This window comes from Mauremys mutica, chromosome 22 (assembly GCF_020497125.1).
Source record: "Mauremys mutica isolate MM-2020 ecotype Southern chromosome 22, ASM2049712v1, whole genome shotgun sequence".
Taxonomy (NCBI): Eukaryota; Metazoa; Chordata; order Testudines; family Geoemydidae; genus Mauremys; species Mauremys mutica.
The window spans coordinates 10,557,244-10,574,452 of NC_059093.1; the positions used below are offsets into that span (position 1 = coordinate 10,557,244).

The 17,209-nt window shown below is 46.2% G+C and overlaps 1 protein-coding gene across 1 annotated transcript in view; it reads right to left on the minus strand.

The window, feature by feature from the left end:
- The window catches only part of LOC123354721 (beta-galactosidase-1-like protein 2), a 48,576-nt gene that overhangs the window by 6,631 nt on the left and 24,736 nt on the right, over positions 1 to 17,209 (minus strand). Inside the window, exons 8-16 of the mRNA XM_044996865.1 lie at positions 14,044 to 14,108; positions 9,549 to 9,633; positions 7,269 to 7,406; positions 5,506 to 5,586; positions 4,793 to 4,899; positions 3,613 to 3,759; positions 3,095 to 3,166; positions 2,154 to 2,232; positions 691 to 778 (exon numbers count right to left, since the gene is read on the minus strand). Of these exons, the coding sequence (XP_044852800.1) occupies positions 691 to 778; positions 2,154 to 2,232; positions 3,095 to 3,166; positions 3,613 to 3,759; positions 4,793 to 4,899; positions 5,506 to 5,586; positions 7,269 to 7,406; positions 9,549 to 9,633; positions 14,044 to 14,108 (862 nt within the window). The remainder of the gene's footprint in view (positions 1 to 690; positions 779 to 2,153; positions 2,233 to 3,094; positions 3,167 to 3,612; positions 3,760 to 4,792; positions 4,900 to 5,505; positions 5,587 to 7,268; positions 7,407 to 9,548; positions 9,634 to 14,043; positions 14,109 to 17,209) is intronic.

The window sequence follows — 17,209 nt, forward strand, 5'->3', positions numbered from 1 at the left end:
GCAGAATGACAGCTGTGAAGTCCTCAGTCCTCACAAATGTGTTACATTATTTAGTGATACTAGCACTGCAACAATAAACCCTCTTGAGATTTTTGGCAGGAGTCTATAAAGTGACCTATGCTCTGTTGCTCAAACAGCAGCAGCCTGGCTAGTTATCCCACCGAGATTATTTTGCTTTAGCATTTAATACTGAAGAACACAATTTAAAAACATGAAATAGGGGGAAGCCATCTGAACTGTTAGGAGCTTCCTGAAATTACTTCCCCTCTTTATCCAGGGAGGAGGGAATGTCCTTCGCTAAGGTGTTACCTAATCCCAAATTTCTCATCCAGACAAAGCCCCAAACTTTTACAAAATTCAAGAGGGTTTGGATTGGCCACATCTCTACAGGCCCGATCCAACACCTGTTAAAGTCAGTGGGAGTCTTTCCATCCCCTTCAATGGGGGGTTGTATTGGCTCCTAAATAAAAGGTGCAAAAATAAGTGTTGCAACCTTCTGTACAATTTTAGTTGAAGTTGTCAGGAAGAGATTTGTCAGCATGAAGATTCACCAGGTGCTGCCTTTCCGGGACATGTAACTGCTAACTAGGTTTTGCACCTATGCCAAACAGTCTGTGCAAACAAAGGAGATATATATGCCCTCCTCATCTGCACAAGCAATTTAGATCTATGTACATATATCTCCCAAACCTTTCCATGAAGCCAGGTTTCATCTCCAGACTGTAAATCTTGAAGTTCCTCAAGGGGGTTTTATTCAGGAAGACGTCACCAATTAAGCCTGCAAGAGCAATAGAGGTAATAAAGAGCTGAAAAGCAACTAAGCTGATGGATCTTCCTATTTCAATAGAAGGAACAGCAGGATGCAGAAAGTAGTCATGCTCTGCAATGGCATTAAAGCCCATATGGTCCCATTGCTCATCCAGATTGAGCAGGGAATGTTGCCACACTTTGCCCTCTCCTCTCTATCCTTTGCTTTAACTCACTAAGCTGAGAAACCCTCTCCTGGCAGAACGTACTGTTGGCAAACATAGCAGATTGATTTTTTGTTTGGCTGCCCATACATGGATTTTTTTTTTAAAGCAGCAGATAGTTACTTCCCCAATACTCAGAGGAAAATGTGACATCCTGGTATCGCTAATCCCTTGTACTGATCCACTGCTTTTTTCCCCCAAGGATCTCAAAGCACCCCACAAACAAATTTAGCCTAACCAGCCTCCTGTGAGGCATTTGCGGGTGGAGAAAACTGGGACACAAGAGTAAAGGTCACACAGGAAGTCTGGGAGAGAGCTGGGAACAGAACCCATCTCTCCTGGCTCCCAATCCAGACCACTAACTACAAGACGATGATTGAGATTGTCAAAGCAGTTCAGGGGCATAGGCACACCTCTTCCATTAAAGCTAATGAAATGTGTCTCTGAATTCACTAGGCTGCTCTCAACATTTCAGCCTACGTTTCCCCCCTATAAAACAGAACCGAGGAGTCTTGACTCCCTGTCCCCGGCTCTACTGGCATAAACATTTTACTGCTTTCCACTGAGCTTGAGATAGCCCACAGTCCCAGGATCCTGTGTACACTGAGATTCTCTTGCTCTCCAAATCTCAGAGCAGAAACAAGGATCTGGAAGGAATTCCTTCCCCCCCATGTATGGCATTACACAATTGCATATGGACAGCATAGAGTGAGAGGAGGGGCACCCCATCTTCATATGAACCATTGGGTATTGGCAACCACTACAGGGAGGGTGGGACTTGTGAAGGTCTTTAAGATATGTCCATCCCCCATGAAGTGGGCTATTTTCATCAACTATCACATGTCAGCTACCACCACCCTGGACATGTTTGAACTTATGGTTAAGAGGTGAACTATATTCTTTTATCAGACTCCCGCATTGTCTGCCCCCCTACTGCCGGACTGCAAAGCTACATAGCATTAGCCAGGCACAGTGAAATTCTTGCATGCCTTTATACTGCTCAATCCAACACACAGGATTTTAATATTTGATCTGGAGTGTCCGTTTCTGGAGGGCAGGAGCCATTTTTAAAACTGTCCTCGGTGTTTGAAGTCCTTACTAAACACAGACTCAAAAAGAGGCCTTTATCTGAGTTCTCAGCCCCATGCACCAGCTTGGAAGGAAAGAGACAACTTAACCTACCTTTCCGCTGCTCATTCAGCATAAGTCCATAATTCACACGCCCGCAGTTCTCTACCAAAAGCCTGAGCTGCCTGAAGCCCTGTAAAGAATGGATCAGCCTCTGCTGAATCAGTGCACAGCCAAGTGCCAGGTCAGCCATGTTGGGCAAAGAAAGAAATCAGTGGGATCACTCCAGAGGGGGAGTTTGCACCAGTAGCTTTGGCAGCTGTTTACAGGACTATAAATTACAGGAATATGCCACAGCTGCAAGTAACTGCATCACTGAGCTCAACCTTCTCATGAAACTGTAATATTTTACTGTTACATTTTAAATGCTTGAAGTGGTATGTAGTGCTAGAAACAACATATGTCCAACACCACACAGGGCTTCTATCACACAGCTCTACCCACGAGTCACATTCCTGACCTCCAATATTCCCTCCCACTCACCCAATTCTAGTCTTTAGAGCCATGCACAGCTCTGCCAGTGCACATTTAGTTACTCATACAGCCACTTTGAGCCAAGTGTGAGCTCAGAACACACGTGAGACCATCCAACTCATTTCATTCGTGACCTAAGAGAAGTAAAAAGACTGAAGCATGTTTTGTGCCTATGAGCGAACAGCCTACATGTCCTCAGTCAGCACAGGCAGGGTCCCTATAGCCCACAGTTCCATCTCACGGGTGTCTGCAGTGTGTGGGTGTGGCAGGAAAGGGGTTAAACTTAGTGCATCAACTTTCCTTCTCAAAAGGATACCTTGGCATTTTGAGCCACCCTCTGCTCCAACTGTGGAGTCATTTCTGGTTTGAGTATAACAACTGCTCTGTGTCTCATGCTGCTGCATCACTGGCTTGCATGAAGCTGGCAGCAGACACGCTTCTGGGCTCTGCATTTTCCGGGGCAGTTTGAGCTGCAATTCTACTACCCACATACCTCTCGGGAGTGGCCTCACATTACTTACCTGTCCTTCGGGAATTGACAGCTCCACGGTGTTGTAATCAAGGAATCCAACAAACACAGTGTTAACAAACACCTGCAGGAGAGGGCATAGGAGAATAGCAAAATTCTAAACCATTTCAGAATACAGTTAGACAAGAGATTAGGGCCATAACGGGGGAGGAAGCACTGTCTAATGGGAGTCAAGACTCCTGGGGTTTATTCCCAGCTCCGTCATTGACTCATTGTACAATGTTGGGCGAAACAAGGCATTTCTAAAAATGCACCGTGATTTCCTACCATTATGTTCTGCGGATAGATTTGAGCTGGTATTATTGGAGTTTAAATAGACTTGGACCTTGAGCCTGGGATTTAGGGAGGATGTAGGCTGGGGCTTGGTTATGAATAGCACAAGGGAATCATAGTTCTGCTCAGGAAAAGCCTGCCACCTTGGTTCGTAGCTGGCCTATTTCACGTCAACTACCACAGCCAAGCTATTTCCCTTCTGGAGAGTCAGAACAACAACTGCTCTGTACTCTTTACCTGTGCTCGGTCCCGGACGTGGTCCCTGGAATGCAGCTGTCCTCCGCCGGATATGACCGTCTCGTAGAGCGTATACCCATAGGCCTGCCCATTGCCATCATTCACTGGCAGGTTCTCCATGTTAACCGGGAACTCCGACTTAACGGGCTGCGAAGGAAGAACAACTAGAGGGATACTTTCTAAGGGGACAGGCTACACATGGGTAGCATCATTCAGTCAAGTGGCTACTATGTCTCACAAACCAACATTTACTCAAATCCTATGCAAAAGCTGCCTCTTAAAGGGCTCCTGGGGTGCAAAGAACTGCAGCTAAGTGACGAGTTTCAATCCTGCTGACACCGTCCCTGCTAGCTGGATGTCTAAGCCTTCATCAGATACAGATGCTCAATTATGGCTATTTCATAGCTTTCTTAACAACCTGCTCCATTGCCTATAGTTCTGAAAGCTTCTTCCGTGCTGCATCTTAAACCCATTACTTCTTGTTCGGTCCTGGTTGAATAATTAGAGTAATTGATCCCTGCTTTCTTTATGTAGGAGGTAGGTTTGGTGTAATGGCTAGGGCCAGGGACTAGGAATCAGGACTCCTGCATGCTATTCTTGTCTCTCTTGCTGTGTGACCTCGTGCTCGTCTATTGACCCATCCCGTGAATAGGAAAGCATCATTATCCCATTTTACACTCTGGGAGACTAAGGCCCAGAGGGATGGTTGCGTAAAGCTCTGAAGTTCACAGAGGGAAGGAACTCCAGTGAGTGTGGAGTATTAGTAAATGGAGTGGGTGAAGCCTCATATTTGCAATACCAAGCATCTCTGAAACCAAATCCCAGCAGCCCCACATCTTCCTTCTTGGTAAATAAATGGGAGTTCCATACAGCGTATTAGGCTGAGGTCTTTCTGATAAGATCTTAAAACACAGGTCCTCTCTCTGTGACATTAAAGACCATGTAGTATCCTTGGGCAAAATGTGCCCTCTTCTCCCCATTCTTGTGCAGCATGTGGTATATAAATAGGTTGACTTCCTCCACCCCAGAGGTGGCTGCCTTTCACTGTGGCTACGTACACAAAGTTTGTGAAGCACCTGAGGTCCTTCAGAATAAGATTATATTATTTCATAGTGCAATGTATTTCTTTGCATCATCTCATCCTCTTGGCACATTCTCCAGCTCCAAGGACAGTACCTACCTCTACAATAGATGGCAGCACCTCCCACAGAGAGACATACTGCGGCAGCAGGACTGCGCCATATGATGCTTTGCCTGTGATCATAGGAGGAGGGGGCAGAGGCTGCCCTGCAATGCAGAAACAAGACAGGTGTTATATTTCAGTTCTGCTAGACAGATGCTACAGGAGGCGTCAGGAGGGTTTAAGGGCACTCCCTGATTCTACCTCTAGACCACAGCTCTGCCTCTGGAAATGTCTTTAATCAACCTCCCTATGGGATCAAACAGAGCACTGTATCCACCTCAAAGAGAGCTCAAGCAAAGCTGAAGGCTGGGCCAGGGCTGGTGTATTTATTCAGCAGCGAGAGCCACCTATCCAACTCCAGAGAGAATAGAATGCAAACAGGATCTGTACAACAAAAGCACCTCCTCAGATTTGCATTTGTTTTAAGTTTGCTGGCGTGACACATTTCCCCTGCATGCAGAGACTGTTAAATGCATGTGTCCTTCCCGCTGCTGGGAAGTCAGCTGAACAGCCATTTCTGTAACAAGCTGCTCTACATCCCTGGGCCTCCTACGCTTCAGAAAATGTTTCCAACTAATCAGCGGGACATATCCGTGTGGGGAGCAGCAGGGATCCAGCAGAGCCCCTTGGTGGCCAATTTTAAAGTTTCTCTGGTATAGCACAGGCCAGCATTTAAGGGGTAGAGAAGCGGCTCTGAGGTTTATCACCACCTATGATCTTGGTGAAGAGTTGACGGAGTTTGAAGAACTTGGACGTGTAGTCTCCAGCCTCTGTCAGCACGGCGTCGTAGTCTGGAAAACAAGCACGCACCTGTTACAGAGCATCGTCAGCTTTAGGAAAGTACTCATGTAAAGCACAGCAAGAGGTCAAAGCCAAAGGGGTAACGTGTTTATCTCAGGCCTTGTGGACATTAAGGAAATCTGTACTGGTTGATTAACTACACAAGCACAAAGTTCCTTAATGCAGACAGGGCCTGAGACATTGTCCCATTGTGTGGAGAGAGAGTTACTTAACAGTAAAGGGATTCTGAAAATGGGCGTAAAATAAAAGTAAAGAGAAACGGCTTGTACCCACACCTATTCCTGGTATAATAAATGTGTATGGTCAAATTCTGCCCCCCACGTTCACTTCTACAATGCCCTACTGAAGTCAAGGGCAACAGTGCATGAAAGTTTGAGGACACAACAGGGCTCTTAACCAATACCCTTCCTCTCCCATCCATTTTCCCATTATGCTTTATGGGTTTTCCCTTGCCTCATACAACTGACAGACAAATAAAATACTTTCTTAACTGCTATTGCAAGCCAAAGAGGAGGGGAAGAAATATGGATGGATGTTAAATGCCTATGTTTCAGGTATGAAATCTCTCCACTTCTTGCAATCAGAGGTTCAAATCACAGCAAGCTCAAGTCAACCCTTCTTCATGCAACACAAATACGTAGAGAATAGTGCCATGTGGTAAATGGATAGGGGTCCTATCTGCCTTGTATGGTCCCAGACACCTTTCCATACAAGCATAGATTTGTCTTAGCATCCTATGCTAACATTTCCTCTTTTCCCTCACTACTGTTCTGCGGTTGCTGCTTTCCTCCCCAGTGTTGGCTGAACATACCGAGGGTCCCATTCTGCATCTGCCTTTAACTCCATGTAGGATAAAGTCAATAGTTTTGGTGAGGACTTATGGGATTAAAATTGCTATAAGATACTATTCAAATTGTTAAAAGTCAAAGCCAAGCAACCAACTATTTTGATGTCAGAGGTCTCAGGTGGTCTTTCCTTAATCATTAATTGAAAGACAGGAGAGACACTATAGAGAAAACAGCACCACTTGATGTTAACTATATGTCAGGGGTCGGCAACCTTTCAGAAGTGATGTGCCAAGTCTTCATTTATTCAATCTAATTTAAGGTTTCGTGTGCCAGTAATACATTTTAACCTTTTTAGAAGGTCTCTTTCTCTAAGTCTATAATATATAACTAAACTATTGTTGTATGTAAAGTAAATAAGGGCTTTAAAATGTTTAAGCAGCTTCATTTAAAATTAAATTAAAATGCAAAGCCCCCCGGACCGGTGGCCATGACCCAGGCAGTGAGTGTGCCACTGAAAATCAGCTCACGTGCCGCCTTTGGCACACGTGCCATAGGTTGCCTACCCCTGCTATATGTCTTCATCTACTGAGTGGTTTCTGACTCAATTCATAGTGAAGGGTTCCCCCAAATACTGGAATAGGACTAGAAATATGGAGTGTTAAAAGAAACCCTTTGTCAGAGTCACACCATCTTCCCAGATGAGCCAAAATGGTCTTTCTTCTCTCCTGTTTGGGTGATGGTATCGTGTTCAAGGTCTGTCCTCAGAGACAGCACCTAGATCCTTCAAGGAAGCGATGGGCATAGAGCTTTCCATCAGCTGTAGCTGGCTCAAAGGCTGCAGGCTTGCAATGGGCATGCAAGCGAGGCATTGAATGAAAACTCACCATAACTCGTGACATCTGGCTTGTACTCATCACTATCCAGAGCACCATTCATGAAGCCAAAGTTGGTGCCCCCATGGAACATGTAGAGATTGATGGATGCTCCTGTTTTGAGGACTTCTGCTACAGAATTCACCATATCTGTAAAGGAAGGAAAACTCCCAACAAGGGCTCCAAGCATCACAAATCAAGAAGCTAGTATACCAGAGTATGGACTGAACATGCCAACAATTCAAGAATTTCAAATTGAGCATTTTGTTTACAATCACCCTCCTCTCCCAATGCTTCATGAGCCCAATTCATGCCTTGGGTAACTCCGGTCACTTACAACTACACCTCTACCACGATATAACACGACCTGATATAACACGAATTCGCATATAACGTAGTAAAACAGCACTCGGGGGGGGGGGGGGAGGAGAGGGTGCGCGTGGCAGGGCTGTGTGCTCCGGCAGATCAAAGCAATTTCGATATAATGCGGTTAGATTTTTTGGCTCCTGAGGACAGCGTTATATCAGGGTAGAGGTGTACCTTCTATAAGGCAGCCTTTCCACTTGAAATGTTCTGCAGGAATCATTCATGCACACCCTGTCCGAGAGCGCCTGCATTCCCAACTCAGGCAAAGTTTTCTCTGACTTCAGTGGGAATTCTGCCTAGGCAAGGACCTTGATCAACTATACTGATTATAGAGTTACACAGAGAATTGCACAGGGAGGAGACAGATTATTTTAAATGCATTATGTCATGACCACATTATTTAAGGTTCCCTTTTTTTTTTTAAACCTTGCTCCTTAACATATGAACTGAAATGGGAAACGACACTTTTGGAAGTACTAGGTTTGCATGAGGTTTACGTTGACCATATCACCCACAAAAGGTAAAATAATCTTGCCGGAGTGAAAACAAATCTTTTTACTATGCATATAATGTAACGACAGAGCTATCACAAAAGCCTCACGTCATTTTTACTACTGCTGCAGCATACATATGGAGAATAGAGTCCCTTAGAAATTTCCAATTTGCAGAAGATAGGGATGAAGCAGCTAAGGCACTGGGCTAGGAGTCAGGAGATCTGTGTTCTATTCCCAAATCTGCCACAGACTCTCTCTCTCTGTGACCTAGGCTGTCATTTCGTCTCTCTGTGCCTCAGTTCCCCATCTGTAAAATGGGGCTAATACTATTTCCCTATCCACATGGGTGTTGGAAGAATACATTCGTTAATGATAGTGAGGCACTCGGATTCTGTGGTGATAGGAGCCACATAAAAATGTAGATCACTAGAACAAAACCATTTGACTCCCGTTAATTTTAAGGCAGGTTGTGGTGTTAAGTACCATACAACACTGAACATTTAGGCAAGATGGTCTATAGGTGGCCATTTTCACTAGTCCAGTATCAATTATTTTTTTCCCAAGCAACAATACTGAGCTTATTCTAAAGCACCTTTCATCTTGGGATCTCGAACTGCTTTACAGGCCTGCTCCAATGCACATTGAAGTCAATGGAGAATCTCCCACTGATTTCAGTGGGCAATGATTTGTCCCTATGATGACCCACACCCCTGAAAAGGTAGGGAGGTAGGAAACAGTGGAGGAGGTGAAATAAAACCCAGGAGTCCTTTCTAATAGCCTCACAATTACTATCCTTCTTTCCTTTCCCTTCCACATTAACTCTAACCCCAATTAAAAAAGTCTTCTACAATCCACATAACTACCAGTTCTTCACCATATTCATTAGCCTGTATGTTGTATCCACATTGCCTACTTTGTCTCTTCAGACTGTAAATTCTTTAGGGCAGAGACTGTCTCTTTCCTCTGTTTGTACAGCCCCTAGCACAATGGGTAGTTGTGACCCAATTGAGGCCTTTTGGACACTGCCATAATATAAAGATCGACTACTAATGTCAATGTTTAAATCTAGATTGGTTGTTTTTCTGAAAGATCTGCTCTAGGAATTTTTTTGGGGCAGGTCTCTGGCCTGTGTTATACAGGAGGTCAGACTAGATGATCACAATGGTCCTTTCTGGCCTTGGAATCTATGCAACTACTCCTTGCACTAGCTTGTTGATATGCTAACTTGACATTGACAGGGATAAAAAAGCCAAAAAAAACCCCCACAGCAATGTGTGAATCCACTAAAGAGGTTATAAATTTAGACACCTGCTCAGAGCTAGGGGCATCACTGGATAGGAAACTTGATGGAGACAGCATTACTGTGCCATGTTGTTGACAGCAATATATCGCAATAAATCCTAAGTGTGTGATGATAATATATGGTGCTCACCCTCTGCATCAAAGATATTATGAGGGCCGCCCCAGCTATCAAACCATCCAGTCCAATACTCCATCACCATCTTCGGCTTATTTTGCTGTTATAAAAACAAAAGACAGAATTACATAGATGGGGTGGTAATGGTGATCCAGTGCTCACCCTTGTTTTCCAGAGGCCCATCATCAGAGTGCTGTTGGAGGAAAAGGGCCTTTAAAGGGTTTCTTCCCAAGCTGACAGAAAAGATCTAGAGATAAAACCCTGGACAAGCAAGACACAGAAACACCTAGGACAGATGGGCAAAGCAGAGCCTGCAGCATATACAGTCTCCTACGATCACACCACCAGAAGGGAAACACAAAGCAACGCAAAAGAACAGGTGACACCAAATGGCTCCACGTATCAAGGCTTTGAGCAACTGGAGCAAAAAACAAGCCAACTGCCACGGTTTAGTTTCTGCTAGAAATGCACATTTATAAACCTCTACTTATCAGCCACGCCGCTGCAGTTTACGAGTTTGCAGGTGTGCTGTAGCCAATGCTTGCCAAGGTGGGAACAGCAGACCTTATCGACTTAATGCCTTTTTAATGCTGCATACGGTGATGGCAGGGAAGCATTAGCCTTTGTAGGAATTAGGTCTTCATTAAAAAGCAATTTCTTCCCATTCGTCATGGCTTGCCAGCTCCTTTACCTCCTGTGGAATTCTGCTTGGCCCCATCACACCAGACAGTACCACGTGCGATCAGACTTGTCTGCACTCCCCGTTCAGGATGCTTACTTCTACTCAAGGCAATTTCACCTTGTGTTTGATGGGTGGGGGTTATCTGATGCTATGTAAAAGTAGCATTAAAGAAAATCATGTTCCATTAGGAGAATACAATTGCGGGTACCTGTAATGTTCTAATTGCTCCAGGTTCAGATCAGATCTTGATAAAATACAGTATCAATCAGTCTCAGACAAAACAGTCAAACAGGGCATTTAATCAGTGCCTGGAATAGAGACCATATCAAGGACAAACACCTATGATTCAGACTCCCTAAGAACACGCACGGTCAGCCCTCCAACCCCTATAATTAACTAGTATTGCAGAGGGAGTGCTGTTCTCCAAGGGTCACACTGTACCTTGTGATCAGCAATGACTATGAGGTTGGTGAAGAACATGCTAGTTCTTGCTCCAGTGCCAGCTCAGCATGGCAAGGCCAATTACAGCAGAACCTCTCTAGCCCGTGGGTCATAAAGTCAGGTTAAAATGGCTGGATTTGCCCCGCAGTTTCCAAGAATGTGCAGTCCCAATTAAGTTCCAAGCTGGAAAACAGGGAGATGAGAGAACAGACAGGCAACAGCCCAGGGACACAAAGCAATTCTGCAATTCTTTCCAGGCTGGCATTTAGGGGAGGAAGGGAAGGTGGTGGTGGAGGAGGAGGCGGCAAGTGTGTGCAATCAAAGAGGAGATTGTCATCATTTAAAAAATAAAACTTGGTCCCATTTCACTGCTGTGGCATCTCACAACCAGGCCTGCAATCTGAGCAAAGTGCTCATTCACCAATTCCCCAGCCCTTTACATCTCTTACATCTCTGACAGTGCAGGGAATCTGGGGCATTCGGGTGAAACACTAGACTGGAGTGGTCCTCTGCAAATGAGCAGTATTAAATAAAACGCCATGCAGGCAGTGTTGCTGGGATGGCAGGGGGTGCCCTGGGACAGGATCCTGTACAAGGTGCTGTCATTAAGCCAATATGTAGGCATATCTGCAAGGAGACAGAATCTCATTGAGTCAAACTGCCTCCTGATCAGTTTTGGACCTGGATACCCAAGTCTTTAGAGAGAAAAGACTGTTAGAATGGTGAATCACTCCAGGTCAGAGTAGGAATGAAGCTACTACTGTTTGTTTGACACAGACTCAAGACATCACCTCCACCCGCCCCACTATATCAGTTACAAAAGGACAAAGTACAGTACACAATGGGTTAATCCAGTGCTTGGTGTCCTTTGCTTAAATTTGATTTGGGTCAGAAATCTAATACAGTTCACCACCTTAGCTTATCCATAAATCTGGCATGACAGGCTTATGAGAGGCTCAGGCTTGGAATGGAGGTGTGAGGGCTGCAGATAAGGACTGAAATGCTTTGGCAGAGCTGGGTGAGACCCTGGACTGGAACAGCAGGTGGAGAGGGCATTGCAGGTGAAGACTGGAATTTGCTGGCAAAGCTGTATAGCAGCTAAGATTGAGATAGCAGGAGAGGAGTGAGGTAGGATGGCAAAGCTAGAATAATAGAGGAGAGAGCAAACAGTGGCTACACATACCAGGCCCAACCCGTTCATGGAGTCCATTCTATGAACTCTATAATCCAGATCCCATTTTCAATTGCCAGAACCTGCTGTTCAAAGGCACCTAAATAGAGAACCTGGTTTTCAAGCTTGAGGCGCTAAATTAGGGAGTCCAGTTCTCAAACTGACAAGCAGGAACATTTAGGGACATGCCTAAATGGCTGGTGGAGCCCTTCAACTATGGAAACATGCACCCAAACTTCCCACTGAAGCTGCTGTAATGAGCTGCCATGTTGAATTTGCTTTATCAGAGGAGACTGAAACCTCTATTACTGTGCAGGGGCTGCAGCGCAGCACAGCCTGATTGGCAGCTCACTGGCCCCTTGATGATTACATACTTCTGAAAAGACGTTGCTCGGCCTGACCCTGGCTTGGTTGGCTGTGTCATAGGCACAAGACTTTTATTTTTATCCTGATCTCGACATGGCTGTGACTGTGTGTGAACCAAGCAGCTTGGCAAACAGAAGGAGCCTTCACTTTGCTTTGTGAGTTCACTTGATTTAAGAAACACTTAGTCCACCCCCCAAAAATTTTATACACAGGGAATTTAAACTTTAAATTACCCTTAATCCCTCGGATATTTAGTACAAGTCCAAATCACCTCCCCATTAACAAACACTTGAGGGGATACGATTTCTGGCTTTCTGAGATAGCTGGCTACAATTAACCTTTACAGGACAGTAGAGAAGGTATTTCAGGCCAGAAACAGACCAATGCCCAGGCTTCTGTGGGTCAGGCAGAACAGCACAATCCTCTTTAAAGGAAACCACAAGTATCAGGCTCTCTCCACTTGCGTAAAGAGCCCTCAAGCTGCAGGTAATAAGGTCTCCAGTTCCAAGATCCAGTGGCACCTACACATTAATACTCAGAAGCAGAGAGAACGTGGAGAATAGGAATGCTGCCAAAGCAGTCAGGCTCAACTCCCTGCTGCCAAAGTGAAATTATTCTGGCCTCTCTTCAGTGGATCAATAGCTGTGTATCGTGTCATGGAACAATGGAATCCCAGGTGAGCGGAGTCAGATCAAGACCTGGAAATAGGAAACCTGCTCACAGATCCTAAGGGCTCCACCAGCAGAACACTTCAGAATGCCATCCCCTCTCCCCACGAGTAAGCAAGAGGCACTCGGTTACGGCGGTGAAGGACACGCTTGCCAGAAAGGCTGCTGTGGAGTCCTGCCTTCTCCTGCCAAAACTTGTTCACTTTAATTGTTTAATCGATCACTCAGTATTAGAAAAAGGAATTACCAGACGTTCAAATCTGTTAAGCACTAAAAAGGACAGACAAACACAGACCTCATGCTGCAAATTCAATCCGGGCAGGAGGGATAATTTAACCGCATGTCGCTGGTGGCTTTGTGACATAGCAAGTCTATCGGGGACTCATTCCCACCATGCCATTTCCTCGAGATGCAGCTGGACTAGTGCCCTGCTATCCAAACACCATATAATTTAACAACAGGGAAGGCGGGGGGCTGGCTGTTGAACACCCAACCCGTATCTAAATCTGCATTTTGCAAACAGCCTGTACCTTTTTATACAGTGCTACCCACGTTTTTCATATTCTCAGTAACCTGGAGGTTGGCTGTGTCCCCCTCAGGGTTGCAATGACTGCAGCTGTGCTCTTGAAAAGCTGTGGGCTTCTGTCCTGAACATCTAATCCCTGGGAGGCTGAAACTAAGCTCTTAAGAGTTCTGAAGCTCCCAGCTGCCCAACCCTTCAATTTCATGAGTATCCATGAATATTATGAAATTAGGATTCAGCCATAACGGGCTAAACCAGAACCTTAGATCCAAACATTCACCATCTTTGAGGCATCCACAATTCAGAGCTTGCTCTGCAGCCTGTCTCTCTCTCTCTGCATTATACCAGAGCCAGGCCTCAGCTGTAGAAATTCTGATGCACACACTCTATCCCCGCACTTTCCCAAAGATAGATCCCAGGTTGCGAACACTAGCCAAGCTCCACAACCAGATGGGAAAGCAAGCAGTAAGTGAGCACTGGGGTGCAGCCTCATTAAGATCCCATCCAACTTCCACTGAAATCAATGGGAAACTTTCCATTGACTTCAAAGGGATTTGGCCCTAAGGGAAGGGAAGCCTAGGGCATCCACCACAAAAAAGTGGATGACACTGTTTCAATGATAAGAACAGGCTGAACAAAGGCAAATCTTTGCATCTTACCTGTACTGAGTCCAGAAAGTCCAGGAAGCTGTAATCCATCTTCTGAAAGTTAACAGTGGCCAAAGCTGTTGAGAAAGAAGAGTCTTCACTAGCGCTGATAGGTAACCAATCCCCTCAACTGATGGAGCTTTTCCACATACCAGGACGGGGCATCAACCCATCACCAACTCAGAGGGAAAATAAGCCAATTACTGAATCATTAACACAACACTGTGCAGCACACCTGGGTGCTCCTTGGAGGTCTCCGATCCAAGTCCTGACCTACCATGAAACTTCTCAGCTTGTGGACTTCAACAAACAGTGGAATAGCTGCAGGCCACATTTCTAGCTCTGAATGTTCACACAGAGATACAAGCAAGAAATAACAGCAGCCCACCTCATGGGGTATCCCAGGGCTTAATTAGCATTCGTAAAGCACTTGGAGATCCTTAGATGAAAGGCACCACAAAAATCATATCTGGAGGCAATTCTGATCTTTCACTGCAAGATACTCTATCCCTGGCAGAGGCTTACAGCTTAACGGTTCTGTGGGGGGTAAGTGAACAAGAGCAGGGATTGAGAAACCACAATCCGAATGAGCTGGATAGATCTCCCAATTAAAGTCTACATCTCAGCAGGGAGACACACCAGTGTTTTCCTGGAAACAAGCCGACAGGTAGATAGATTATGCTCATTGCATGCTGGGTGAAAGGCACTGCAAAGTCCAGGAGAACTAGGGCACATGGCCCCTTGACAGCTCTTGGGAACAGCATACACCGCTGCCCAGTAACCAATGTGCCTCAACCCAGCAGCGGCTGTGGTGTGAAGAACCCTTAACTCTTCCCTTGCCCTTGCCTGACATTTAAGACACTCCAGTCCAAGAGCTCTGATGTAAGGAGCAGTGGTATACGCAGTGTTAATACAGAAATACATTATTCCACAATAATCTAAAAAGAGAGCTGGCATCAGCTCCAGCCCCTGTTCTGTCAAGCACAATGATTCAAACAGAATATTTACAAGAGCCAGAGCCAGCATTTCACCATTTTTACCTTGATTGTCACAGATTTCTGTAACCAATGTGCAAACCCTGAGACTTTGGTACAGATGAGTAAGTCATTTATTTTGCAAGAACAAAACATGAGTTTACTGCTGGTGGAACGCACTGGTTGAAAGCCCTGGAGACAAGGTGCCCAGTATTGCTTTCAGTGCAAATCAAGAACTCTGCTGAAACTGGTGGGAGAACAAAATCAAGCCCAAAGCCTCAGATCAGGTAAAGCATGGGCAGCAGCAGGATAAGCTTTACACACATCCCATCCCAGTGTACCTCAGTCCTGACCTGGAGGGACCAGGAGTTTGGATTCTGTGGCCCATTTAGCCCTTAGGTTCACTGTCAAGACTGCCAACAAGGTTGCCAATTAGTGCAGAGTGTGATGGTAGTTTATATGGGAAGAGGCCACCCGTCCACTAGGAATTAGCAATATATTGCTGAGCAGCTATCAAAGACACTGGAGAGTGACAGAGCTAACCCAGATATAAAGATGAGCTAGCTAAGTAGGTCCTCTGGAAGCTCTCCTTCCCTGTCCAAAGCACCTCCCATCTTCAGGGAGTACAAGAGGCAGCTTTTGCTAGCATGGCCCAATAACAGCCACCCACAGCCCCGTGTCTACCCCCTCGGTGGAAATTGTAATAGATAATCTGCATAGCGATGCAAAGCCTGCTCCCAGGACCCTGCCTAATGAACTGGGTTGGATGCTGGGGATTGGTGTGCGGGAGATACTTTACCCTACTCCAGCCTGTGGAGAAGTACTGAAGCTTTGTCACGCCAGCCTCAGGGTTTAAGAAGCCTCTGCAGCTCTTGCACCTCCTTCCTTAGCCCAGGTCGATGGCTGATGGATCCATACAGACAGCAAGCTACAGGCTTCGATGCTACCCCCAGAGAGCTGCAGCATATGGCATATGCTGTGTCCATGGGTGTGGAGAGGATGCACACCACGAGAAGCCTTGCTCCCACCACTGCACTGATTCTGCTGCCAGCAGGGTGCTTTACAGCCACAGAGTAGGAGCTAGGAGAGAACTACCAGACTGGCTACGACACCCTGGGGCAGATGCCCTTCCATAACGGATATTCTTCTCTGCAAGGCACCTGTCAGCCACTAGCATGAATGGGAATCATGCACACATTTTAAAAGGAAACCAAGCCTCCACTGACTCGAAGAGTGAACCGGGCCTCAGGACCATGGCTTTATATTCCTCTCCAACCGCATGACAGCAGTTTCTCCTCTCATCTTTCTGCCTTTTTCTACCGCAGATTCTATTCCCTTCCCTTTTGTGCTTTCAGCCACCTTGCTGCTGCTGCAGCATCACTTGAAGCCCTAGTTATTCCGCGTTCCTGATTACTTGACATGTTGACTCTAATGAGCAGATTGTTATGACATCTAAAAGGCGAATTGGTATCAAAGCCCGCTCATCACACAGCCCTCTGGAAAAGACAACTCCGCACGTGAGAGAGCTCCAAGGCAGTAAACATTCCCAGGGAAGGCAAGGAGTGCTGAAAAGGGGATTTCCACCCTCACCCCTTCCAAATGCTGAGCTCACTGGCAGGGAGAGAGTGACCCTGTGTGGCCAAGGCTGGAAACTGCTGTAGCTGAAAGGAAAACTGGAACAGGCTACACTAAGTCGGGGTGCAACTCTACAAGCTTCAGAGTTGCACCAAGAATGAATTCCCGCCGCCTCCTTATATATTTATTTAAAACGTAAGGGCAAAGATCACTTATTTGGTGATCTCCATGCGCTTCTCTCTGGACTGAACATCAGCAGCATTTGTGACTAAGTCTCTGATTTAGCCACGGCTATTTTTAGTAAAAGTCTCCGTGACCTGGCCTTGACTTTTACTAAAAATACCCCTGACTAAATTGTAGTTGATGGGTGTGGGGGGGGGGGGCTCCAGCAACACTACTGGGAGTGGGTGGGAGTAGCTCCAGCACGTCACCGCTGCTGGGCGGGGGAGTGGTCTGGGACCCCGTTGCCGATGCTCTGCGGGTGGAGGGGCGGCCCGGGGCCTTGCCGCTGCTCTTGGATTGCTGCTCCATGGCAGCGCCCAGGACTAGCTGCCTGGGGCTGCCTGAGCAGCAGCCAGTGTGGCTGACCCCAGGCCGGCCCAGCTGGTAGGGCAGCCCTGGGGTCAGCC